Source organism: Podarcis bocagei (assembly GCF_964188305.1).
Source record: "Podarcis bocagei genome assembly, chromosome: 1".
NCBI classification, from domain to species: domain Eukaryota; kingdom Metazoa; phylum Chordata; class Lepidosauria; order Squamata; family Lacertidae; genus Podarcis; species Podarcis bocagei.
Genome location: NC_138125.1, coordinates 48,627,383 through 48,653,940, shown reverse-complemented (window position 1 = coordinate 48,653,940; position 26,558 = coordinate 48,627,383). Strand labels below are relative to the sequence as shown.

The 26,558-nt window shown below is 43.9% G+C and overlaps 1 protein-coding gene and 1 long non-coding RNA gene across 2 annotated transcripts in view; one reads left to right on the top strand and one right to left on the bottom strand.

The window, feature by feature from the left end:
* The window catches only part of LOC308582910 (deubiquitinase DESI2-like), a 52,234-nt gene extending 38,342 nt beyond the window's left edge, over nt 1-13,892 (bottom strand). Inside the window, exon 1 of the mRNA XM_081186495.1 lies at nt 12,032-13,892. Within this exon, the coding sequence (XP_081042621.1) occupies nt 12,032-12,070 (39 nt within the window). The 5' untranslated portion in view covers nt 12,071-13,892. The remainder of the gene's footprint in view (nt 1-12,031) is intronic.
* Nucleotides 13,275-14,943, top strand: LOC308582966. Its single transcript, XR_014005975.1, has 2 exons — nt 13,275-13,380; nt 14,652-14,943. It is a non-coding gene; the product is annotated as an uncharacterized lncRNA (long non-coding RNA).
* The last annotated feature ends 11,615 nt before the right edge of the window (nt 14,944-26,558 follow it).

Here is a 26,558-nt window from a genome sequence, read left to right as displayed (position 1 = left end):
AAATCAGTGTACATTTTGAATTTCATTCCAAGCTGGTAAAAGTCACTCCTAGCTTTTGAGGTCACTTGGATTTTTAACGACAGAGGTGGCTCCCAAAGCACCCCTATACTATGAACCTGCTCCTTCAGGCAATTGCCAACTACATGGACTCAGAAACCACCTACTCAGAGAGCCTCTGTCTTGCCAAGATTCAGAGACAGTTTCTTGGCCCTCATCCAGCCACCACTGAGTCCAGGCACCAGTCCAGGGCTTGCACAGCCTCTCCTGATTTGGATGTCACAGAGAAATAGATTTAGGTGCCATCAGCACACTGATGACGCCTCACCTCAAATCTCCTAATGATGTTAAACAGCACTGGAAACAAGATGGTACCCTGTGCTCCTCACAGCACAACTCTCCGGAAGCCAAAATAAAACCACCCAATGCTCTTCTCTGCAACTGACCCCGGAGATAGGATTGGAACTACAGTAAAAAAATAAAAAAGTGCTTCCAATACCAATCTCACCAGGAGGAGATCATGGTCAATGGTATCAAAAGTCACTGAGAGATCAAGAAAGACTAACAGGGTTGCACACACCCTCTCCTTCTCCTGATAAAGGGCGACCAAGGCTGATTTAGTCCCATAGCCAGGCCTGAACCTGGATGGGGATGGGTCAAGATAATTACAGTAGTTCCATCCAATAAAACTTGCAGTTGTTGTGCATTTAAGCCCCATTCAAATCATTACATACAAACATACAACCGGGATACAAACGGATGTCTACCTCTCTACAGGGCTAACCTAAAACATTTTGTTGCCCAAGGTGAAGATGAGATGTTCAGTTGAATCTGACTTTAACGCTGGCTTGGGTGGTATCTTTCTCCATACCAGAGGGCAACAGACTAGTTCTGGCGGATGAAGAGCAAGGTGCATGATCCACACTGGTCTGGCCTCTAGTGGGGGGGGGGAGGGAACAGCTGGGCTGCCCCTCACATCGATTGCCTGAGGCAATCCCCCCACTCTTCCTAACAGTAGGGCCAGTCCTGCATATGTGTAAGCAACAGAGGTTAGCTTTTATATATAAGTGTTTGACCCTATATAACTATACAGTGGTACCTCGGGTTACATACGCTTCAGGTTACAGACGCTTCAGGTTACAGACTTCGCTAACCCAGAAATAGTACCTCGGGTTAAGAACTTTGCTTCAGGATGAGAACAGAAATCGCGCAGCAGTAGCACGGCGGCAGCAGGAGGCCCCATTAGCTAAAGTGGTGCTTCAGGTTAAGAACAGTTTCAGGTTAAGAACGGACCTCCAGAATAAATTTAGTTCTTAACCCGAGGTACCACAGTATATACTGTATTTTTTGCACCATAACACTCACTTTTTTCCTCCTAGAAAGTAAGAGGAAATGTCTGTGCGTGTTATGGTGGAAATGCCTACAGGTGGCATGCCTATGGATTTTCCTCCTCTAAAAACTACGTGCGTGTTATGGTCGGGTGCATGTTATAGAGCGAAAAATACGGTACCTATATACATAGGCAGAAAATGCTTCTTTACTTACAAAAGAAAAAGCAAATCGAGGAGCAGTGCGCAGCTTCTTGAAGGATGACCATGTACATTGCTACATGTCTACGCATTTGTCTGGTCACCACCCAAGCAGGCAAAGCAATTCATGCACACATAGACGGAGACAGCAAGCCTGGGGGTCCTATACTCTAAAGTGGCTCACAGTACACTACCCTGCAAATGACCGTAATATCTAATTCTCTTTCAGCAGAAGTGATATTCCTGCAACGCATGACGCTGTGATTGGTTGCCAGGCGATGTTGCTAAGCATAATCTCTCCATCAGTGACAGAAGAGGCTCTGGATGGTATTATGCAGCCACCCACGCAATGTAGCTCATTAAATCCAGCAAGGATTGCATTTATATCTCGCTATCTCCCCACCTTTGAAACACACTAACGACACGCCAGCGTCATCTTCAGTGAGAATCTTCCAGTTCCTTTCCGTATTTATTAATCTTTTTTTTTATTTTGGGGGAGGGGGGGGGATAGTGTCATAGTTTGTGCTCAGTAGTGATTTATCTAATAATTAGAGATGGGCAGTGACTGAGACTTCCAAAATGCTTGTGGTTTAGCAATACCCCCATTTGTCTTAAAGTGGATTAGGGTGCCCTTTGGCTGCTTTGCCCTTAGCAGCCAAAACAAGTTTGGCTTAATGTTATTCCCCAAGCAATGACCAGAGGGAAACCTGCCAGCTCTCGGCTAATGGGTGTCCACAGTGGCGTAGCGTGGGTTGTCAGCACCCAGGGCAAGGCAAGTAATTTGCGCCCCCAAACCCGTGGATTTGCGCCCCCTAACCCTAACCCCCAGATGTTGCGCCCGGTGCGGCCGGCCCCCCTGCACCCCCCACGCTACGCCACTGGGTGTCCATAACAATCACATGCCATGACCGACGGGGTGATGGCACTGCAGTCAAGTGCACGGGCTGTGCAAAGCCAAAAGCTGAACATACCCCCGAGGGAAAATGTTATTTGGAGGAAGATATTGTAGATTTGTTTTCAGTCTCATGGGGCTGTCAATTCCCAGAAAAGGTAGGATTGATCCATTTGAGGGTGACACAAACATCAGTTGAAGCTTTAGCCATTTCACCTCCCTAGTGTTGCAGCTCAACACCCATCACCAAGGATTCTTTGTCATGTGATGACTTCAAGACAGGAACATAGGAAGATGCCTACACAGAGTCAGGCCACTGGTCCATCTAGCTCAATATGGTCTTGGTTGACCAGCCATGGATCTCCAGAGTTTGCAGCAGGGGTCTTTCCAGCCCCACCTGGAGATGCCAGGGACTGAATATCACATGGCTTAAATGGGGTATTTTGAAGAAGGGCATGATTGGGCCAGCATACAATCCATTGGAATGAATAGCGCTTTTCAGAATCAGATTTAAAACTTAACGTTCCTGGTTCTGGCAGCATAACAACCACATTGTCATATTAGGAACCCAAATTACAACCCTAAATTAGTTAAACAGTCATAGGTCCCACATTCACTTTGTGGAGGACTAACTTCACACCCGGATAGCTCAGTTGGTTAAAGCATGGTGCTGATAATGCCAAGGTTGCAGGTTCGATCCCTGTATGGGAGAGTTGTGTATTCCTGCATTGCAGGGGGTCGGACTAGATGATGCTGAGGATCCCTTCAAACTCTATGATTCTATGACTCTTTATTTGACATCCCTGAGTCTCTCATACAATTAGAATTCTCTCTTCCCTTCCTCCTTCCTCCAGCATACACGTACCCAAAATGCTCTGGAGATTACAGACTAAATTCCCCGCACGGTGGATGATCTGGTAAACCTTCCACTTTGGACCACAGGATGGGGCTCACATGACTTAATACGTGTGTGTGTGTGTGTGTGTGTGAGAGAGAGAGAGAGAGAGAGAGAGAGAGAGAGAGAGAGAGAGCTTAGAAACATAGTAAGGTAAACTGTGGACTAGCCGCTGTCTTCTTGACAGCTATGTTTCCTGTGTGCAGGGCTTCTCTCTCCTTTCAGTCATGTGAACACTATCCTGCCATTCAAAGTGGTACACTCAAGAACTCAGGTTTACCCCCAACTGAGCATCATCAGTGCAATTCAATGGCCATTGTTGTTTGCTCATGCTAATTATATTGTAGGTGGTTCAGTGAGTCCTGGTCAATGAGCAAATCACTCATGTGTTGTGCCAGGAAAAGAAATTAAAATAGGTCATAAAATCACTGTGTGTTACTTTTCCATTGATCCTTCATATTGAAGGATACCAGAAAGCTAAGCCAGCTAGAGTGAAGCTGCTAATGTTTTTAAAAGTGTACAACCACTCAAACACCTCTTAATTGTTTTAAGGTAAGAAAAAGTAAGAGGCAAGCCCCTCAAAAGACACCCACCTCTCAAAAATACAAAACTAATATGAATTTTGGAGTTTCAGTGCAATTCTGGCAGAAAATATAATGAGCCACAGCTTTTTCCTTTGTTTTTTTCAAAATTAAAAATTAAAGGTGTCATACACCCACACCAGAGATAGTTGCCTGTAATTTGGCAGGCTACATCAATCCACTCTAGAATGGCTCCTGTGTCTGCAAATTTTATCTACTTTTGCCAAAAGTGTAACATTTTAAAGCTTCTCATAAAAGTGAATGGGGAACACAGAGCACAGAGTGACTCAGTAACATATCAGATTTTTTTTTAAAAAAGCACAACTACAGATACAATATGACTTCTACAATATACCAGTATGAAACATATTCACTATAAACAGTTGCTTATAGGAATGACTGCCTGATGCAATATAAACTTGCCTTATTTGAATATCATCTCTGGAGGCCCTGACCTAGATTCCCCTGCTATTGGAGGTTGAAAGGGTAGAGTCTGGGGATAAGAATTTTCTGTAGTGATGCCCCTACTGTGGAACACTCTCCCCAAGGATATTCACTTGGCAGTCCTGATGAGCTATAGGTGCCAGGTTAAAACTATTCAATATGCCCATAAATTATCATTGATGGTTTTTACTGCCACTTCTGTATTTTATTGCTATGTGGTTTTATGATAATGTTACCATTGCTTTCTGCTGGTTTATTGATCTGCTGTAGTATTGGATTTGATTGTGTTTTTATGATGTTTTTTGTCTATTTTAATTGGAAGTCACCTCAAGAGATTTGTTTTGTTTTAATTGAAAGGTAGCATATTAAATAAAACACCAACCCAAGCTGGTTATACCACTTACTATAAGTATATATGGTTTGTCCAAACTTTGCTTGAAGTCCAAAGAAACACACAATTCCTGGCTAGCAGAGATTGACATTGTCATGAAGAGGTGCAGCTTTTCAAAATAATTCCTGCTATTAGATCTGAGTTTATTGAAAGCTAAGGACATTTTTAAAATCTAGACTGAGATGATTTGAATCACAAGAAGCATGGCAAGTAGTCAAATCTTCAAAATCTGAAATATTTTAAAATACAAATATGTAGTTGACCGATCAGATAATAATAATATATTGTCCTTTCTTCCAAAGGAGCCCAGGGCAGCAAATACACAAATATTAAAACATCTTAAAACACCTAAAAACCATTCAAGTACAGATGCAGACCGGGAAAGATCTCTACTTCAAAGGCTTGTTGGAAAAGGACAGATTTATAACCTCTATAACTACAAATCCCATTCTCCCTGATTGGACACAACACTCAGAAGTGTCCTTTCCAAAGAAGGAGGAAAAAATCTTCTCCACTGCTAAGTCCTCTTCACTACTGGTTACCTCCTGCCCCTTACTGAAGATAATTTGCTTTGCTTGGAGAGCATCTAGGATGAATGGCTGGTGGGGGGCCACATTTTGAGGTGAATCCAAATTCAAAGGGGGCTGGGCTGGCTAAAAAATGGGCAGAGGCTTTTTGAACTTGGGGAGTTTGTATTCTGAATCTTCTCCCCCTCAACCACTCAGTGCAAATTTGCCCCATCACTATTTGCTATTATAGCTGTTATCCATATTACACTAGATAGGCCCTTAGGTCTGTGAATTAGGCTTTATTTTAAGCTGGCTTGAATCCTGACAGCTCCCTGACTGACAACTGATTGCTATTCCATGCACTACCTACTGCTGAGAATTATTTCTTTCTTTTAAACCAAAACTTCCCTAGCTGGATATGAATTGCTTTCTTGGGCTGGCAGGAGCAACTGAAGCTACCAGACCTTCAGAGCCCAGGGATTTTATTTTCATTTGCCTTCTGTCTCGGCAGCCACAGGTTAACCATTAAAAGAAATCTTCAGAGAATTTTAGATTCAGGTTGATCCAGTTGGAGACAAAAATGCCATTGTTAAGCCCACAATTTCAATTAGCCATCCAATGAATCACCTGTTCCCCATCCTTCACAGGTTTCTTGTCTGCACAGGAAACTTAATATGTTCTTCTCCTACATTGCCTTATTTAAGTAAAGGAAAGGTGAGTGGTTGTGAGTTCTTACTTGATGTGACAGGGGGAAAATATTACAGGTGTCATTTGTTAACATTTCATTAAAGATGTGGCATTTCATTCTTGTTTATGTCCGGCACAATGAAGATAAACAGTTAGAATCCTTGAATAGACAAGACATCCAGGGCTTCATGAAGCGGCTATTTCATATGTGCACAGAGGCCATTAATTGAACTTTTGTCCTTAGGCTATGCTTTCCTGTGGCTCAAGTGCTCCCCTGTTACACAGTCAAGTGATATTCTTTCTCAGGCAAGACAGAGCTTTAAATTCATGTTAATTGCTATCCCTAGATGTCAACCTGCCTCCAACAGTCACTGTTACACTACTAAGCAGTTACTCTTTTGTAACTGTTGTTTCACAGCTTTTCCCAGTCCAAAGATATATGTCTGCCATGATACCTGATCACTGTGTATCGAATAGGAGTATGTGCTGAATATAAGATTCAGTTCAGATCCTGCCTGGAAAGAGGGTTGAATCAACTTGGATCTGAATCAGAAACTTGGCATTTCCAAGCTATGTACCTAGGCCATTAGAGGAAGCGTCCATACTGGCAACTGGTGTATATTCTCCATGTGGGAGCCACTTACCCATAGAACCTCCATTTCCCCTGATTCAAACTCAGTTTATTGCATTCAGTCCACCACTGTGTTAAGGCACTGAGCCAGGGCTTGTCCAGTTTCTCCTGAATCAGATGTTAGCTGCGTGCTTCAGTACCCCTACTGGCCATTCCCAACGGTTTCATATACTGTAGATGTTAAATAACATTCAGGACAAAATGGTGCCCTGAGGAATTCTGTAGTTGAAGGGGCAGTGTTACCTTGCTATTTGTAACAATCTGGAGGCAAAACACATAACTAGGCTTCAGCATTTACTACTACTGCTACCAGTCTCACACCTGAGGGAACCATTACCTTTGTAAAAAACAACAACAACAACAAAGAAGCAATTAATACAGTAGTAAAATGAATCCATCTGGAAAGCATACTATTAATTCCAGAACAATTAACTGTTGATTTAAAAAAAAAAAAATTAAGGGGGTGGAAATCTAAGGAAGTAATAGCAAGCAAAATTCAGAGCAAGCCACATTCTGCTCTTACTATATTAAACATTAAGGCTCCAATCCTATACCCCCATACATGGGAGTAAGCCCCACTGAACTTAATGGGACTCACATAAATAGGATTTATTTACTTATTTTACAGATTTATAAACTGTGCCACACAAAAGCTACTAAAGTGGTGTACAATAAGACAAAAAGAGTTAAAATATAAACAATACAGATTATTAAAAAGGAAAAAAACCACAAATTATTACAATTGTGCAATTCATATGCCATAAAATGACTGAGTCATACTTCAGGAAAAGCCTTCTAAAACAAAAATATCTTCAGTGGCTACTAAAATGTCAAGATACTAGGCCCCAGTCTAATTTCAGCTGGTAACTGATTGTAGAGGGCTGGAGTTGCAACACTAAAAGTTCAGTTTATAGTACAAACTAAGTGACCTCTCAGCAGTGTCCCACATGAGGATTGCAGTTGCAAGGAAGGGATATGTGGAGTGAGGCAGTCCCTTAGGTAACTTGGTCCCAAGTTGTTTAGGGACTGCATTTGGGCAGATCAATCCTGAAATGGGAATGGTGGGTGATTCTGTGGCAGAGAAACAACCACTCATTAAGCTTTCAGGGCATGCCCATGAGGTGCAAGGTAAGGAAAGCAGCAGCAGCTTCTTCTTCTTTTTTTTTTTTTTGCTGTGGTCAAGTTTAAAAAAACCCAAAACCCTCCCATTGATCACTTTGGGCTGTATCTAACTAGCCACTGAAATGAGCAGATGTAAGCCAGCCATGCCTATTAGTTTCAAGGGGTCTACTTTGAGCAGGACTAACATTGGATACAATGTAATAAATAATCTAAACCAGCTCCAGAACTGGTGTAGTTTTGCGACCAGTTTGGGGGAGTGTGATGGAAACAAGGAGACTTAGGAACCTGCAGATCCATGGCCTCCTCTGATACACCCTGTTTTGGCCACCACCATTGCCCATGGAACAGTGATGGCATTGAAGTTGTCCACCAGGAGACTTCCAGCAACAGACCTCTCTTCTCTGTACATAAACCTCCCTCTCCTGCTGTGGAAGAGATCAATGGGATCCAACAGCTCCTCAGCTGATCTTCCCAGGAGCTTCCTAAAGCTACAGTTTTAAACACAATTAATAGGGAGCAAACTTAATTGAGTACACAAGTGTTTATTTCTCACTAAACACTAAACGTAAGATTTGTATTTCATTTCGCAAAAAAATATAAATCATTCTCTTTATTAATGACCAATATTGCAAATAAGTATATTTTAAGAGCATTTGTTGCAGTAATTTCTCAAGTACCTCCTAAAAAATCGAGACGAGAAGCTCCTAATGTGTTCCTTTGGCTTAAAATGGGAGATGGGGCTTGAGTTAATCCTTGAAAATAAATCACACTTTCTGGGTGCAGTTTCCAACTGGAAGGGCACAAACAATGCAAGAGAAAGGGGAAACAACATGATTTGAGAAGCTAACATTTAAAACAATGGGAGCATTGAGACAGACAGATATTGACATGACACATACTGCTCTTCAGGCCAAGTTAGTCTGGTGGGAGCCCCTAAGTACGTCCCGAAAATAACAATGCATTAAAATGGCACAGAATTTTTATCTGATTCTGGTTATGGCCAACAAAAAGAAGAGATGAGTAAGCAAGACTGCTTTCTTTAGAAATGTTTACTTATATTTGCAATGATGTGTTTAAAGAGAGTTCAGTGCCCTGCTAGGTGGGCACTTTGAAGTGTGTCAGCCCAAATATCACTAGATAGATAGATGATAGATAGATGATAGATGATAGATGATAGATAGATAGATGATAGATAGATAGATAGATAGATAGATAGATAGATAGATATAGATAGATAGATAGATGATAGATAGATAATAAACATACACACACACACACACACACACACACACACACACACACACACGCTCCTGCCATTTATAAACCCAACACATGGTGAGCCTTTAAATGTCTGGAACAATTTCAAAACAAAACACTGCCTTACAGATGGCTTTGTGGACACAGTTATAGCAACATAACAGATCTGGCGGAAGAGAGCTTCCAGGGAGAGACTGCTCTTTATAAAGGTTAAGGCATCCAGAACTGCCACTGACATAGGCTGTAACTTTAAGAACCTGTTCTTGAGCTTGCTTGTCACTCCTTCCTTTCTTTTCCCTTGTGTGTCCTGTGTTTTCATATTGTGACCCTGAGGGAAAGGACCACCATAGAGGTGATTTTTGTAAGTTGTTCTAAGAGGTTTATTGGCTCTTATTAAGGGGGGGGGATATAAGTAAATTATAAATAAATACCAGAACCTGTAAAATGCAAATTATTAAAATGTTGAAATGGTAACCAAACTAAAGTGGCCACCGAGACCACATTGGCTCTCAGTACACTTCCGAGCACAGTTTGAAGTGTTGATGCTGACCTTTAAAGCCCTAAACGGCCTCGGCCCAGTATACCTGAAGGAGCATCTCCACCCCCATCGTTCAGCCCGGACGTTGAAGTCCAGCGCTGCCAGTTCCCTCACTGTGCGAAATAAGGTTACAGGGAACCAGGGGGAGGGACTTCTCGGTAGTGGCACCCAGCCTGTGGAATGCGCTCCCAACAGATGTCAAGGAAATAAACAACTACCGTATTTTTTACTCTATAAGACTCACTTTTTCCCTCCTAAAAAGTAAGGGGAAATGTGTGTGTGTCTTATGGAGCGAATGCAGGCTGTGCAGCTATTACAGAAGCCAGAACAGCAAGAGGGATTGCTGCTTTCACTGCGCAGCGAACCCTCTTGCTGTTCTGGCTTCTGAGATTCAGAATATATTTTTTCTTGTTTTCCTCCTCCAAAAACTAGGTGCGTCTTGTGGTCTGGTGCGTCTTATAGAGTGAAAAATGCGGTATCTGACTTTTAGAAGACACCTGAAAGCAGCCCTGTTTAGGGAAGTTTTTAAAGTTTGATGTTTTATCATGTTTTTAATATTCTGTTGGGAGCCACCCAGAATGGCTGGTGGAAACCCAGCCAGATGGGTGGGGTATAAATAACAAATTATTATTATTATTAAAGTCCAGAATACAAAACTATTTAATATCAAATACTAACTAATTGTCCACATTGTAATCATTCTAATTCAGTGGTGTCCAAACTTTTTTCAAAGAGGGCCAGATTTGATGAAGTGAAGGGCTGTGAGGGCCAACCAAAGTGCCAACATAAGTTGTTATCCTTTTTTTAGGTTTGAAGTTGTTGAGCTTTTTGTGTAATTTTATGGTTTTACCCCAAAGTTGTTGAGCTTTATTTAGGGTTAAACCCCCGAAACGGTCTTTGGACATGCCTGCTCTGTTTGGAATTCCTGAAAAACCTTTTATCATTATTCTTTAATGAGGACTTTGTGACTTGTTGCTACAATTTAGCTTTCATTAGTGTAACAGATCCTTCATAAATTTTTCAGAGGTGAAAATGAGCATTTACCCCCCCCCCAAAAAAGCCAGCTGCTGAGCCTAATTTGACAATTAAATTGAATGATGTTTTGTGATGTCTGACAAACATTTGAGTACTGGATTAGAAAATGCAGGGGGGGAAATCACTCAAAGAGGTACTGGCTATATACCACAGCCAAGCCTGTTCTTATAAGACAGAAGTATATTAAGTCATCCTTGAGAGTCCATGAGAAACTGTACATTAAATACCCCCTATGCCTTGATATCTCATTTAAAAAATAGGGGTTAATCAAAATGATGTCCATCATCACCAGGAGAGGACTGCACAGAAAAACAACAAAAGATCCAAGTTAACAGCAAAGGGAGTTTCAAAATCCCCAACTGGGTAAAATCTGAAGAGAGTGTTTCTCATAGGCACCACTGCCTGAGAAAGTGCCTTATTATAAACCTACAAAGAGCCTGCTGAATCAGGCCAATGGCAAATCTAGTCCAGCATCCTGTTCTTACAGTGGCCAACTAGATGCCTGTGGGAAACCTGCAAGCAGGACCTGAGCATAAGAGCATCTCCTCTCCTGCAGTTTCTGGCAACTGGCATTCAGAAGCATTACTGGCTCTGACCATAGAGGCAGAGCATAGCCATCATAGCTAGTAGCCATTGTTATACCCTTCTCTTCCATGAATTTGTCTCATCCTCTTTTAGTCATCTAAAGGCCATCAGTGCCTCCTGGGGGAGTGAGTTCCATAGTTTAACCACGTACTGTGTGAAGAGGAATTTTCTTTTATCCGTCCTGAATCATCCAACATTTGGCTTCATTGGATGTATATGAGTTCTAGTGTTATGAGACAAGGAGATGAACCTTGAGGACCCAGTGATAGAGGATTTGCTACTTGAAATAGGGTATTCCTCTGGTGACAAATATTCATCATCAAATATATCCAGCCACCATTCCATCAAGGTGTCCCCACCGACTTCACTCATGCTCCTGAGGTCCTAATGTGGAATGTGAACATGAAGGCTGCAATCCTCTGCACACTTACATGGGAGTAAACTTCATTGACCTCTGTTGTATTTTTTCCCACACATGATCAGGTTTCAAGAGGGTCTGACATATTAAATCTCTCTCCCCATTCCTCTCTAGTCTAGAGTGCTTAATCGCCTTGAATGTCAAGGGCATCTAGCTATGAAAACAGGCTATTCTGTCACATCTCTCCCGCTGCCTGCTCCCCATCCCCAGTTGGGCTTTTGAAAATTAAAGAGGAAGGATGAAAAGCCTTTCCAAGGTGATATCCCCCAAAATTTCCTGTCATCTTTTTACCTTGAGCTTGCTCTGACAGGCTGTGAAAAAGCAAAGAAGCAAGTGTCGGCGCCAGCATCCCTGTCACACCAATGGCTGTGAAAATCTAGCCTGGCCAGTGCTGTGAGTTGTGCTGCTTGGCTCATCATAATAGAATCTCTTGTCCAATCAACATCCTGGAATCGTCTTCCTCACCGCCCCCCCCAACCACCACCACCCCAACAGAGGCATCAGATTGTTTCTTACTCACCATGTCATAAACATTCAAAATCACTGGTTCATTTGCCATTGTGGATTGCAGCGAAGGCTGGATTTTAAGCCTTTAAATCCCTGCCAGATGTGGCAATGCCCAAAGGGATGGGGGTCTTTCTTTCTTTCACTCTTAGCTGCACAGGGAAGAAATGCTTGTGTGAAGAATAGTCAGTTGTGATGGGGATGTCCAAGAAGGGCTTCCCCCGCCCTTTGATGCCAATTTTTTTTGGTGAAGATGCTCCCCTTTCACCTCCGAACAGAACATTCAGTCTTTTGCTTGCTTTCGTCTTTTAATACTGCAGCTGATTGATGTGGCAGCGTTTGTACAGCATGCTCAAGCCAGACCCCGTCCTGCCTCTCGCCTAACTGCAAATCCCAAACAGCACCAAAGGGCTGGATTGTTTGCGTTGTGGATGAACCCTTGTCCTAAATCTCTCAGAATGGGGGGGACCACAGAAGGGAGACGAGAGGATTAAAGGCTGGGTGGGGGGAAGAATCCGGAGCAGACTTTCAGCCAAAGTATAAATATTTATAATGAAGTTCAAAGTGTGGAGTGACATTGGGAGCGGGGAGATGCTCTAGTAAAGAGTAAAAATATAATAAAAAACACCTTAAAGTGAAGCTTAGCACCAGGTTTCTAGACTAGAACAGCTCTCTGACAAGCATTGCACACAAAATAAGAGCTCATCTATGCAACACAGAGAGCCTTTAAATTCAGCTAGGGAGAAAGCAGTAACACAACACTGCTTCCTAGGGGTCTCTTCTCTGTTCCCAAAGTTTCGGCACCTGCGGGAGCTCTCCAGGGTCCTGAGAGTTACGTCTTAACACCTTGGCTCTTCAAGGGATGGGAAGCAAACAAGCCATCTCATAATATTTCTTTGAAAAAAGCAAGAAAAGGCTGGGATAACTCTTTGAGGCTCTGGTGGTGGGAACGACCCATACTCAGTAGGGGGATGAGTTTTCTTAAAGGGAAGCTGGACGTGAACAAAAGCATTTAGTTCAGCCTCTGGAGCGGTTCGTCGGAGGAGCTGTCCAGAGTACTGAAGTCCCTCGCGCCGTCCATTCCACGGAGCCGCACTCTGGAGACCCGTTGACGAGAATCGCGTGCAAAGAGCTCTCCAGATGCTGACGAGAGGACAGCAGTGACCCGGAAAATCCTGAGCGCAAAGACTTTGCTCTTCTCAGCACTTTGCACTGGAGGCTCAGACCCCTGATTTCTGCGCCAGCTCGCCTCAACAGAAACATCCCTTGGTGGCTGGAAAGAGCAGAAGAGTTCCACTCCATCTTCTCCGAAGATGATGCATCTCCGAAGGGAGACGATTCGACAACCAGGAGCTGGCGAAGGAGGTCAGTCACAGCAACTGAGACTTCTCGCAGAGGGAGGTGGGGAGAGGGAGGGAGGGTGTTGTGGACTTTCTCCTATCCCGTCGCTAGTTAGGGCTGCGGGGGTGTAGCGGGACTGTGCATCCTTGCCGGAGACTCGCAAATCCCGTTCAAATTGGACCTGGAGGCCAGAGTAAAGTATGAATCCATTGCGGTATATTTCTTCCTGTGATCGCTCCTCCCTCCCCTTCCCAAAAAAACATAGTGGGATGTGCAATCAAGAGATAGGAAGGGGGGAGGGTAAGGAAAGAGGGTGGTCTTTCTGTGTCCGGTGAATTTCAGGGAGGGGAGTAAGCTGACCTGAAAGCTGGGGAAGCGCAGATCCTGCTTGGAGTAGCCCAAAAAGGGAGCTGGGATTACCTCATCTGAGTTGGAGGCGTAGCTGAGGCTGGCTGCCAGCTTGCAGCCAACCACATCTGAATGAAAATTGCAGAGAGCCTGTTACATCAGCATAGCCCAGCATTCCCTGGTCTTTCGCAGGCAACAGCTGAATGCTTTCCCCCAGCTGCATGCGGACCATTCAACAGAAGAGAGAGAGAGAGAGAGAGAGAGAGAGAGAGAGAGAGAGAGAGAGAGAGAGCCTTCCTACCTTCCATTTGAGGAATGGCAAGATTCAGCAGGCATACTGATGCTGAGGATAAAAGGTCCGGCTCACCTGCCTAAGCCACCACCCCCCCTCCCGCCCCCGCGCTTCTCTGTTCTGAACGAGGGGAGACCCATTTTATTCTTCTGCAGTTTTTTCTACAGAGAGGGCACATTTCAGTGGATTTATCAGGATGATGGAGATAATTTTATGCACCACTACTTAAAAAAAAAGGAGGGGTGTTCTGAATTAGAATACAGGACTGACAGGGACTCATTAATCCAAATGAATGCTTAGAATGTATAAGATGCAAGGACGTGCTTCATGGGATGTACGAGGAGGTCTCTCTCTCTCTCTCTGTGTGTGTGTGTGTGTGTGTGTGTGTGTTTGTTTGTGTACAGCCTACATCCCATCTGTTGGGTTACTCATTAAATCCAAGGATGCAATCCTGCTCCTGCTGAGCTCAATGGCAAAACTCCCTAGCTTACAATGGAGATGGCTTGGATCCCAAACTCCTAGTGTTGTGATTGACTGACTGACTGACTGACTGATTGATTGATTGATTGATTGATTGATTGTAATATCCTATGTAACATCATACTCTCTTGGACTGAATAATTTTGACCTAACATTTTTTTGTTTCTGCTCCCAGCCCCTTTTCCTTCTGCAGCAAAAGTTGTTTTGTGAAATATCGTCTTCAGGGTGACAGCACAGGATCTTTGAGTGCCATCCAAGAGTGAAATACGACTGGAGAACCTGGGAAATGTGGATTCTACAGCCATCCATCCTGCCCCCTTGAGATTGCAGAGGAACAGCTCAGTCTAACCACTGCAAGCCACTCAGTCCACCCAGCCACTTTCTTTGATGCTCTGTCAGGTTAATGCAGGCTGCAATAGGCAGCACTGGTTTGAATTAACGGGAATAATAAAGGCTGGCACAGGCTATGTGCATTGGAATTCTCACTGGAGCAGACTTTCATCTGAGGTTTGGTGGGAGAGGCTGAAGAGGGGTGAATATCACTCCCTCACCCCCAGCCCTCACTTCAAATCTGGAAGCTGGAAAAAATCTCAGGCAGAGGCAGCAAGCTTCTGAATGCCAGTTGCAGGAAAGCACTGAAGGGGGGAGTACAGTCATACCTCAGGTTACAGACGCTTCAGGTTGCACGTGTTTGGGTTGTGCACTGTGCCAAACCCAGAAGTACTAGAATGGGTTACTTCCGGTTTTTGGTGCTCGTGCATGCGCAGAAGCGCCGAATCGCGACCCGTGTGTGCGCAGATGCGGCGCTGCAGGTTGCGAATGCTGGGGGTTGCGAACGTGCCTCCTGCACGGATCACGTTCGCAACCTGAGCGTCCACTGTACTCTTGTGCTTGAATCCTGCTTGCTAGTTTCTCACAGGCATCTGGTTGGCTACTGTGAGAACAGGATACTGGACTAGATGTGCTATTGTCCTGATATAGCAGGCTCTTCTTATGTTCTTAAAGAAGCTGGATAAAAATCTCAGTTGGGCAGGGGAAGCAGGGAAGACATTAGAAAGTGCCTTACACCAAGTCAGACCATTGATCTAGCACAGTCCTATCAACACAAGCTGGCAGCTGTCCGGGTTTTCAGACAGGGAACATTACCACTCCTACCTGGAAATGTCAGGGAAAAGGTGCTACTACACTACCTTCCCAGGCAATGGGTTGCTGTTACTTACTGGGAGAGAGCTGGGGTGGTGGTGAAGAGGAAGCTGGTGCAGTGCAAATGCACCAGCAGAGCCGCCAATCTGGTGCTTCTGCTAATGTATTTCCACTGCATTGAACTCCTCAACACCTCTATAGCAACCCACTGTTGGGAGGCTGCCCCACCCAGTGAGCTGCTTCTGTTTTCACCATCCCTAACCATTCACCATGCTCTCTGGGGCTAATGAAACTTATATTCTAATGATCTCTGGAGGGCATCGGGTTGGGCTCTGATTTGGTTGTAATCTAATGGCAGTGTACCGCCCTTGAAGTGTGCTTCAAGGACTTCGAACTGAAAGCCTTGATTTCAAGTTGCATCTCAGTATCTATTTATTTGTTGCATTTACATTCTGAGTGCTAGGGTAAAACTCTGTGAATAAAATGTCAACAAAAACACATCCATTAAACAACAAAACATTAAAACAAGATAAATAAATTGATGCCTAAAACTGCCACAATCAAAATACGAAAACTATCAGTTAAATGTCAAGTAGAAGAGAATTTTTAAAATAAAGCTATCAAGGAGGGGGCCAAAGGTAGTACCCATGGGAGGAAGTTCCAGATATGTGAGGCCATCACTGAAAAGGCCTTGCCCCTGCCAACAGCTTGTCCTTAACAGAGGACTAGAGAGCTCAGCTTGTGAGGTTGATCTCACAAGTGGTGAATTCACTAAGCACCAATGAACAAGTCATTATCTCTCCATCTGCAAAATGAGAAGAACAGGAAACAAAAGTGAACAGGTGGAAATGGCCATACTTTTTGGAAGGTTCAATGAATATTTTGCCACTGCCATGGCCACCATGATCCAAGCTCCCATTTTGAACCAGAATTTATTATTTTGAGCCAATCTATCCAGTCTAATAACACCACACTCTATTAGGAGAAAAGGAGAATTTAAACTTATGCTGAAATGTTAACTAGACTGTTCATTATCTAACTACTGGAGGGTGTTTTTTTAGAGTTACAATGAAGAACTAAACGGTGCATGAAACTGTAACTGTCAGTTCAATCCTATACATGTTGCCTCTGCAGTAAGCCTAACTGAGTTCAAATGGACTTACTCCCAGGTAAAAGTGTATAGGATTGCAGCCAATGCCTGTCTTGTCAAGGAAGGGCGGTATTTTTGTTACAATCTTTATCAGGGACACTGTAAAACAAAGCAACACTATGTTTTATATGTGGTCTGTTAATATGTGATTTTTTAAATAGAATTATTGCTGACATTCAGGTAACTCTAACTTAACTTTGTCTTAATGAAGTGGGCTTTGTCTGCATATTAGAACACAAACAGTGAAGCTCCTGGTTAAATTTTGTAAAGTGGGTGTTTAAAGTAGGTTTTGACAGTAATATGAACTTAGAGTATATAACCTCTAATAGCTTCCAAGAAACCATTACTGTTAATTAACAGATTGCATGCTGTGTGCAATGCTGGCAGTTGCTTCCTTTTCTCAGTATTATGAAGATTTTAGATACTTACCCCCTCCTTTAGCACCCATTAAGCTATTTGCATGCTCTGTTGTTTTATTTGTGAACTTTATATACCACCCTTCCTTGACAAGACAGTTTACTACATAGCAACATAATAATAAACAATATAATGTACCTACATCATAGCCATAAAACAGAAATAATATAATTATAACACGTCTTTCTGAAATTAGCCAGGCTTCATCCTCTCAGAAAGAGTAACCCTGCCTAGAATTTGCATTAAATTCTGTCCCAAATTTAAATATTAATGAATTGCTTTAATAACAACAACAACAACAATAAAAGACACAATGAAAGGTTCTCTGCACAAAACGCTCTAGATGGATCTACCTGAAATTTGGTAGACCTAATCCGGGGGGGGGGTAGGGGGCTCATTTGTCTTTAAATTTCATCCATTTGTGTGAAAAAGAGAAAGTTATGGCTGTTTTCAGACTCCCCATTCCCTAGTGAATCTCAAGCATAGGAAAACTTCAGAGATGGGTGCTTGTTAGAAATTTTCACTTTGTGCAGAGAATAGAAGGGGTGTAAATTGGAAGGATTTCCTCTTGGGTTCCTGTTAGACAGATTAAACTAAAGAGAAGATGCTGTTGTGTTTTGGGAAGCGGTCTGTTTGAGTTGCACCTATTCTGGGGGGACAAAGGTATTTCTGAACGTTCTCTCATCAGGTTAGGTCATATTTTCTTGCTCTTCACTTTCAGGAAGCTGGAGGGAGATTGTGCCCTTTGGGTACTGAAGCACAGTGAAGTCTGTAAATCCAGCGGCAACTAGGGCTGCAGCTCAGCAGTAGAGCATCTGTCTTGCAGGCCGAAGGTCCAGGGTTCAATCTTCAGGTAGGACTGGGAAAGATTCCCTGTCTGAAATCCTGGACTGCTGCTACCAGCCAGTCTAGACACTACTGAGCTAGATAGACCAATGATCTGACTCCGTGTGGCAGCCTCCTGTGTTGAATTGGAGGATAGTGCAACACTGAAGCAAGGTGGCTTTCATAACCATTTGGATCCTGGCCTTTCTTTTTTCTGCACATTTGTGAAACAAAATGAAACTCAATTCTCCAAAGTACAACATATTTGCCTTGTCCAATTCTAGTGCTGTGCAAAACCACTCTCTCCTTCACCTCTCTCCAAATCTCTATGCTTGAAACTGAAGTTGACATCGTCACTCTGAATCTTGCAGGCTCATCTGTCTTTCAGAATGACAGCTTAGCAGCATGTCAAGATGAATCTTCATATATTTCTAGGGACAATGGTATTTCTGAACTTTCTCTTATCAGCTTAGGACACATTTTATTGCGCTGGGCTTTCATAAACTGAGAGAGAGAGAGAGAGAGAGAGAGAGAGAGAGAGAGAGCGCAGTTTGGGTACAGAAACACACTGAAGCCTACAAAAATTCAAGTTTAGTTATATATGATTTGGAAAGAACATCTGGCAACTGTTTTCTAAGTAGATTCCCAACTTATCATTCTGATGCAATGTAACTTTTCTATACCTTTTTTTAATGCTATACCATAAATTTTCAAACTCTCTTGATATACTTTGGCACAGGGATGGACAAATCTTTCATTTTTGATTTCTCTCAGTTTGAGTTTTCCCCCCAAACTTTCTTTTCAAATCTTTCTCCACATTTCTGTAGCTATTTATTTATTTATTTATTTTAAACAATCCTCATTAAAACTAGACAAATCAGACCAAAAAATTTACTTTTCAAAAGGACCTTATATGAGGATATTGTTCTAAATGTTAAAACTTTTACCACTGCTATTACTGCTACTACTTTTCTGACAACAGGAAGTGCCGCTTGTTTTACTCCACCATGGACTGGCAGTCTAAATGGCAACCACACTTCTCGTTATTAACACTATTATTTTGCTAAAGCTATGAAAGATGACTTCACTAGAAGCAGCGACTTTAGCCCTGCAATACCTGCCAAACAGCTCCTTGGGAAAACAAAGTTCTACATTAGTTTCATTTACGTACACTTAACGGGGCAACATTCCTTTCAGACTTTGTGAGACAAACCATTGGGTAGAACTACTCTGTCTCCACCTGCTGGCAAATCTATATGTCATCCGATGGCCCTTGCTTTGCCTCAGGGTTAGATCAGCAGAGGCTTTAATTTTTAAAGCACACGCTGGTCACCTGTTAAGAACAGCAACAACAACAACAATCACAGCTGTCTATTCTAGAAGTTAAGGGAGCATGGATTACTGTGGCCAGGTCTGACCTCTCTAGGAAATGGGACAACTGCTTCATCAGCCATCAGATAATGCTTAGTCACTGTGACCACCAGATCATCTAAGAGTGGTGCTACATCAAGAAACATCTACCCAAGCATCAAAGTTGATTTTTTTTTTTAGAGTAGCATCACCCACTCCCATAAAGTTAATTCCACTGCATCCCTAGGATCTGAAAGAAATGAGAGAGAGAGAGCCGAGTGTCATCAGCATACTGATGAGTCCACAGCCCAATTTCAGGACAACCTTACCAAGCAGACGTGGAAGCATTTGAGGGATGAGATCAAAATGTTGTGGCGCAATGAAAGCCAAAGGAAGATTGGTAACCTTCTACCACAAGCGTGGGGAATCTTTGAGCCTCCAGGTGTTGCTGAACTACAACTCCCATCAGCATCAGAAATAATGGCCAAGGATAATGGAAGTTGCAATTCAGCAACACCTGGAGGGACAAAGGTTCCCCACACCTGCTCTTGAAGACCAGTAGTCCCCCAGTATCACCTTGTGGGACCTATCCTCCAGAGATGAGCAGAGCCACATGGCTCTGGTGTCTGGCAAACTCATCCATAAATTGGCACATAAGAATTCCGTGATCAATGGCATCAAAAGGATCTGGAGCAGCCTTTCTCAGCCTTGGGTCTCCAGATGTCCTGCTATGGATGATGGAAGTTGTAGTCAACATCTGAGGATCCGAGGTTGAGAAAGGCTGATCTAGAGAAGGTTTCCCAAACTTACGTAGGTCTCCAGCTGTTTTTGGACTACAACTCCCATCATCCCTAGCTAGCAGGACCAGTGTTCAAGGATGATGAACACTGTAGTCTAAAAACAGCTGGGGACTCAAGTTGGGAAACCCTGATCTTGAGAATCAAACAGGGACTTGAAAATCAACAGGAGAGATAGGTAGCAAAACATCCCCAGTTGATTCTATAAGGCAGTCACAGGACATAGAAATGGATACGGTCTTGTGCATAGGAAGTCTGCTCACGTTTACTCCAAAGTAGTTCTCACTGTGTTCAGTTGGGGTAGTGTGTGCATTCTTTGGTATGTAAATAAAATGCTGATTGCTGGCTTCAAAGCAAAGGCAAAAAAGAACAAGGCTTCCTTAGTTTTGTTAGGAATTCTGGGTCTGCAACTACCAATGGCATGCCTTTACTGGTTGTTGTGGCACACCCCTTTAAGTGAAGAACAATGAAGCCTGCAATTTAAAGGATGTGTTTGTACATTGAGGAGAAATGTTTGGAGCTGAATGAAAAGGCAGAGTTTACGCTTGAGTGCGGCTTGTTGTGTCAGACCAGCTGAGCTGCATCAAATGCAGACAACGGGAGTCGTCAAGAAAAAGCAACCTGTGACTCACCTTCCATGGTCCCAGTGGGGTAAAGTCACATGGGAAGTAGGATGGAGTCCTGTAATTTAGAACTGCCAAGACATCCTCCATCTACAATGAAAACAAACGACTAAGGGATGCTATTGGTTTGAGTAGAAAGGATTTTCAAATGACTTACTTTGGAGCATTTCCATTGAAGTCAATGGGGCTACTCTGGCTTTAAACATCATTTAAGGAACACAGCAAGTCCTGAACCCTGTGCTAATAATAATAATAATAATAATAATAATAATAATAATAATAATTTATTTATATCCCGCCCTCCCCAGCCGAAGCCGGGCTCAGGCCGGCTAACAACAATAAAACAGTACAAAAGTACAGCATAAACAACACTCTAAAATCATTCATTATAAAATTAATTAATTCAAGCCACTGGCAACCATTGGGCCAGAGCTCCGCGAAGATTGCCGAGGGAGGGAGTCAGGCTGTGCCCTGGCCAAAGGCCTGGTGGAACAGCTCTGTCTTGCAGGCCCTGTGGAAAGATGTCAAGTCCCGCAGGGCCCTGGTCTCTTGTGACAGAGTGTTCCACCAGATTGGAGCCACAGCCGAAAAAGCCCTGGCTCTAGTTGAGACCAGCCTAACTTCTCTGTGGCCTGGGACCTTCAAGATGTTTTTATTTGAAGACCGTAAGTTTCTCTGTGGGATATACCAGGAGAGGCGGTCCCGTAGGTACGAGGGTCCTAGGCCGTATAGGGCTTTAAAGGTTAAAACCAGCACCTTAAACTTGATCCTGTACTCCACCGGGAGCCAGTGCAGCTGGTGTAGCACCGGGTGAATGTGATCTCGCAGCGAAGACCACGTAAGGAGTCTCGCTGCAGCATTCTGCACCCGCTGGAGTTTCTGGGTCAGTCTCAAGGGCAGCCCCACGTAGAGCGAGCTACAATAATCCAGTCTGGAGGTGACCGTCGCGTGGATCACAGTGGCTAGGTCAGGGCGAGAGAGGTACGGAGCCAACTGCTTAGCTTGGCGGAGATGAAAAAATGCCGCCTTTGTTATAGCTGCAATCTGCGGCTCCATGGAAAGGGAGGTGTCGAAGATTACACCCAAACTCTTAACGGACGGTGCTGGCACTAATTGTGCCCCCGCAAGAGATGGGAGTTGCCCCCATCCCAGCCACAGGACCTCTGGAGCAGCCTGAAATCTGGGATGGGAATTTGTGGCCCTGAAGATGTCCCAGCAGCCTCAGCCAGCATGATCAATGGTCAGGGATTATGGAACAACATCTGGAGGTCCACAGGTCCCCAACCCTTGTCTTAAACATTGTTGGGGGGTATGCAAAAAGCAGAAGGAAAAACCCTGCCAAGGAAGATATATTTGAAGGGTTCAAAATTTTAATTTAGTAGATTTAATTTCAATGGAAGGCTCTATTCTGAATTAAGTTCAAATGCAGTCTAGACCTCAGTTTTTATTATTACATATATCTTGCACAAGAGGTAGAAATCAGATCCTAACTGTTAAATTATTCTAACTATTGAGCAGTATGAAAGGAGGAACTGCTGGTTACATTGACTGTGAAACAAAAGTAATGCTAATAGGAAATAATGTGATCTTTCTCTCTGGTACAATTGTATGCATCCATCTGCAGAGTAACCTGGGGTTAATGTAAGTGCATTTAGCTTTCATTATTTTATTTGTCAGCTACAGAAAGCAGATCAGCCCTGGAGAGGCTGCTGTGCTAACACAATTTGCTTTTCTTTGCAAAGATTGCATGGCTGCTTTGTGTCATATTATACTGAAGTGAAGTGAGATAAGAGGGAAATGATTTTCCTTAACCATTGCTCCTTTTAATCCACAGAGGATTATATCTGGCAATCTGATTGCAGGTCATACAAATATGCACACTCATAGACCGGAACAGAGGTTCTCAAACTTTCAAGCCCCATGGCCCACCTGAGAAGGCTGAAAATTACTGAGGCCCAGAGGGTGGCATAATCTGATGGTGATTACAGGCATCGTTTTCTACTGATATTTTATCCATCTTTGGAAATTGGTAAATGCTTTACCACAGCATTTTCCTTGCAGCAAGGTGTTCCATAGCTCACCTTTCCACAAGTTAAGTACGACATTGCTCTGGGTGTATTGTTGTAGGCTTATGCCTTTTACTTTGCCAGAGAATTGCTTACCCGCGTCCCCAGGGCCGAGAAGAGAATAAAAAATTCCAGGAAAGTTTCTTCTTTGGAGAAAAGAGTTTTATTGAAATTCTGTGCACAGAGTTAAGGTCTGTACTCAGAGACAGCCTGTTGGATAGTTCCTAAAAATGTACTGGCTGTAGAGCAAGACACTTCAACAGACTTTCTTATACCCGCAGACTTGCTTGCTAAACACAATTTATTGCTTGCTTAAACATTTCTGTCTTTCTGCTAAGCCAAGCACTCCCTCCCACCTCCTTGTACACGTGTCTTCTTTTGCTAGCAAAGCATTTCCTTCGTATCTTCTTCTTATCTTGCATTACTTAAAAGCAGAAGTAGAGCAGGAAACATCTTGCTTGTGGTTTTTTGGTTAACAGCAGTTTCTGGCTGGGCAGGAAGCGACCTTCTGACCTGTAGCTAGCATCAGCAGTTTCAAGTAGCTGGTTTAGGCAGAAAGCGGCCTCATGACCTGTCTGTTAAGAAAGCGGCCTCATGACCTGTCTGTTTTTAGACTTTTGCAAGCTACTGCAATTTTTTTAGCTGTGTAGCAGAGTGCAGGAATTTACTATGTGTAGACAATATTAATGATTAACCTTCTTAGGTATAGAATACAAAGCACAGAAAATATTGAGAGAAACCTGTCCCATCTCCCTTTACTCCGTCCTCTTCTTTTGAACAATCTATTACTTAGATTCGTTCTGGGGTAGGGGTCTATACTCTCTCATCACGCGAGGTCCCACCATGCGAGACATCATCTTTCCCATCATATGTTGCAGGCATTGCATTAAGCAGGGTATACAGAAGCAGAAAAGCAATAGAAGCATTATTGGGCCTATTCTTCCCACAAATACGATACCGTTCATGCCAACAGAAATACGAGAGCATCCATATGACAAGGGCGGTACATATCACTCCTATCCACCAAACCCAATATCTCCATGGTTCCTCCCACCAATATTCAGGGGGTGTGCTCATTGTTGAAGAGCCCACTGATATTTGTGCCCGACTACCTGTTGAGCCTCAAGGATGAGAGCCCACCGGTGAGCTGATGCTCCCACTATGTGGGCCAATTTTTCTATTAGCCCTGTTGGGTGGATTGAACCCACGTGCTGCCTCCCTAGTGACCAGAGCATATGGAAGCTGAAATCCTGGGGTGGCAATTCTTACTGGCACTTGTTTAGTAATTTCAATGCACACCTGGCTAAGGCTCCCACCCCTGCAATACTTGCATTAAGATAGGTTCTGTCCCATCTATGACCTGGGTTAAGAGTAGGACCTGGTCTATCAAATGAGGTTGGTACAGTGCTCTACCTTCCAGATAACAGTCGACTACCCTCCCACAACAGCAAGAGCGGTACAGAACTAGATAGATTTCGATCGTCTCTGCAGCTTCCCGTAAGAGCACTGTCCACGCGTGCTGGTCAGTGGTGTGGGAGAGGAGCCACAATGGGGTAGTGGGGTGTCTCAATACGGTAATCTCATCAAACCCCAGTTTCCAATAGCCAAAGAGCACGCCATCTCTTACCACCGGCAGGACGAACCAGTCGTAGCAGAGGCCAGAAGGCCAATAGGGTTGGTATGGTTCGGTAGGGTCAGGGCAAGAAGACATAGAGCAAGTCAATAAAGAAAATAAGAGAGAAAAGAGAAAGTCTTTGTAACTGTCCTTGTGATGATTAGTCGCAGGATCGCGTTGCCCGTGGCCTAACGCTTTTTCCTGGTAGCGTCAGACACAAGGTGATGATCAACTTCAGAAGGTCAGCAGGATTTCTTTTGCAAGTCCAGACACCCTCCTTCAGATGCGTGTGATGTACCCAGGGGATCACCTCGACTAGTTTCACTGCAGTTGGGGATGAGGGGGTCGCCAGACGCTGTCACTCAGAGGAACTGGTGAACCGGCTCAGCGAGACTGCCGCGGGACTGCAGGTGTACGCTCGAGGGAATACCTGGAAAGGAAGCAAATACACACAACAAACACAGGGATTGCACTTGTTCTTGGGTGATGTGATCTCCCATCTGCCCCAAACTGGCGGGGATGCCTCGGACGAAAGGGGTTGGCCTGCCATATAGAAGTTCAAAGGGTGATAGTTCTCAGTCTCTTGGTTGGCGCACAGGGCACATTTTGGGATATAGCAGCAGTTAGATATAGCAGCAGTTAGTTGAGGTAGAATATTCTCCCAAGGTGTGCTTTAGTAGCTGGGCCTCCCAAATGGGTGGACTTGTGGTAATTCTTTACAATTGTGCTGGCCAGACGTTGGGGTACAAAAACACGGCTGTCTGGTCCTTCCTGGAGCGTTGCTTCTTCTTGGCTGGTCCACTGCTGTTCATCAAGGGTGTAACGTGGTTCCACATCATCTGGAGTGAGTTCTGGTACCAATATCAAAAGTTCTGGTGGTGCCTCTAAATTGGCTGGAGAACAAATGTCTACGTTGGGGGCGCTGCCTGCGGGCGCCCCTCCCATCCAATTCTTCACCGTGCGTAGAGATATCAGCCTCTGGAGTGATATCAGCAAGGCAGTCGTCACTGGAGGGGATCTTCAGGATGCTGAGACACAGTCCAATCTGAAGCAGCTTTCTTCCTTGAATGTGGTGGACCCAAGGGGTGGTGCCAGCGATTTTCACAGCTGTGGGTGTGGAGAGCAGATGGGCCCTTCCAGCACGGCTGCAGTGGTGCCTGGGACCAGTCTTATCCACACCTCGTCACCTGGCTCAAACTGGTCACGCAAGGAGTTCGGGCCTGGGTTGAGAGAGAAAATCTCGAGAGAGAGACTGTACATAATTGTTCAATTCCACATCTTGAGCAGGGATAGGTGAAAGCATGCACACATAAGGAACCGGTCTTCCAAACATCACTTCAAAAGGATGACAAGTGAATACGTTTCAATGGGAGGCTACAAACTCTAAGCAAAGCCAAGGGCAACATGGACACCCAATCAGACCCTGTTTCTTGGGTCAATGGTTTTTCAAAGTCCTGTTCTTCCTTTCCTATTTTCCAGAACTTTTGGGGCCTATATGCAGTACCCACCATCTTCCTTCTTCACTGGCAACAGTGGGGTGTTTCACTGTGATTGGCATTGTTTCAAAATTCCATGTTGAAGCAATCGCTTCAAATGCACCCACACTCCTTCAGCTGCCTGTCGTGGGATGGGGTATTGGTTTTTATCTTCCGCCCATAGTCTAGGGTCAACATCATGAAGCAGGCTAACAGGGAGGATTCCCTCCTCTTCTTTTACCATCATCAAGCATCAATGGTCTCACAGGGGTATTTCTAAAGAAAACTCTCCTGCTGGTCCAGTTGTCATCATTACTTCCCCCATTGGTTGGAAGGAAATCTGGGCTTGTAATTTTGTTAACAAGTCTCGGCCCAATAAGGAATGGGACACTCTGGTATATACAAAAATTTGTCTAGGCAGCAAGTAACAGACTGCAAAAACGGGGCCTTTTGTGATTTACCTGTGGCTCCAATTATATATTAACCACTTGGTTTGTGGGTTTTGTTACAGGCACAGGTAAGACTGAGTGGGCAGCTCCCTTGTTCACCTTCTCCTACCTGTAATAAGGTAGCTAGGCTAAGGGCTGTGGCAACCTGAAACTTCAGGCGTGAATGTAATAA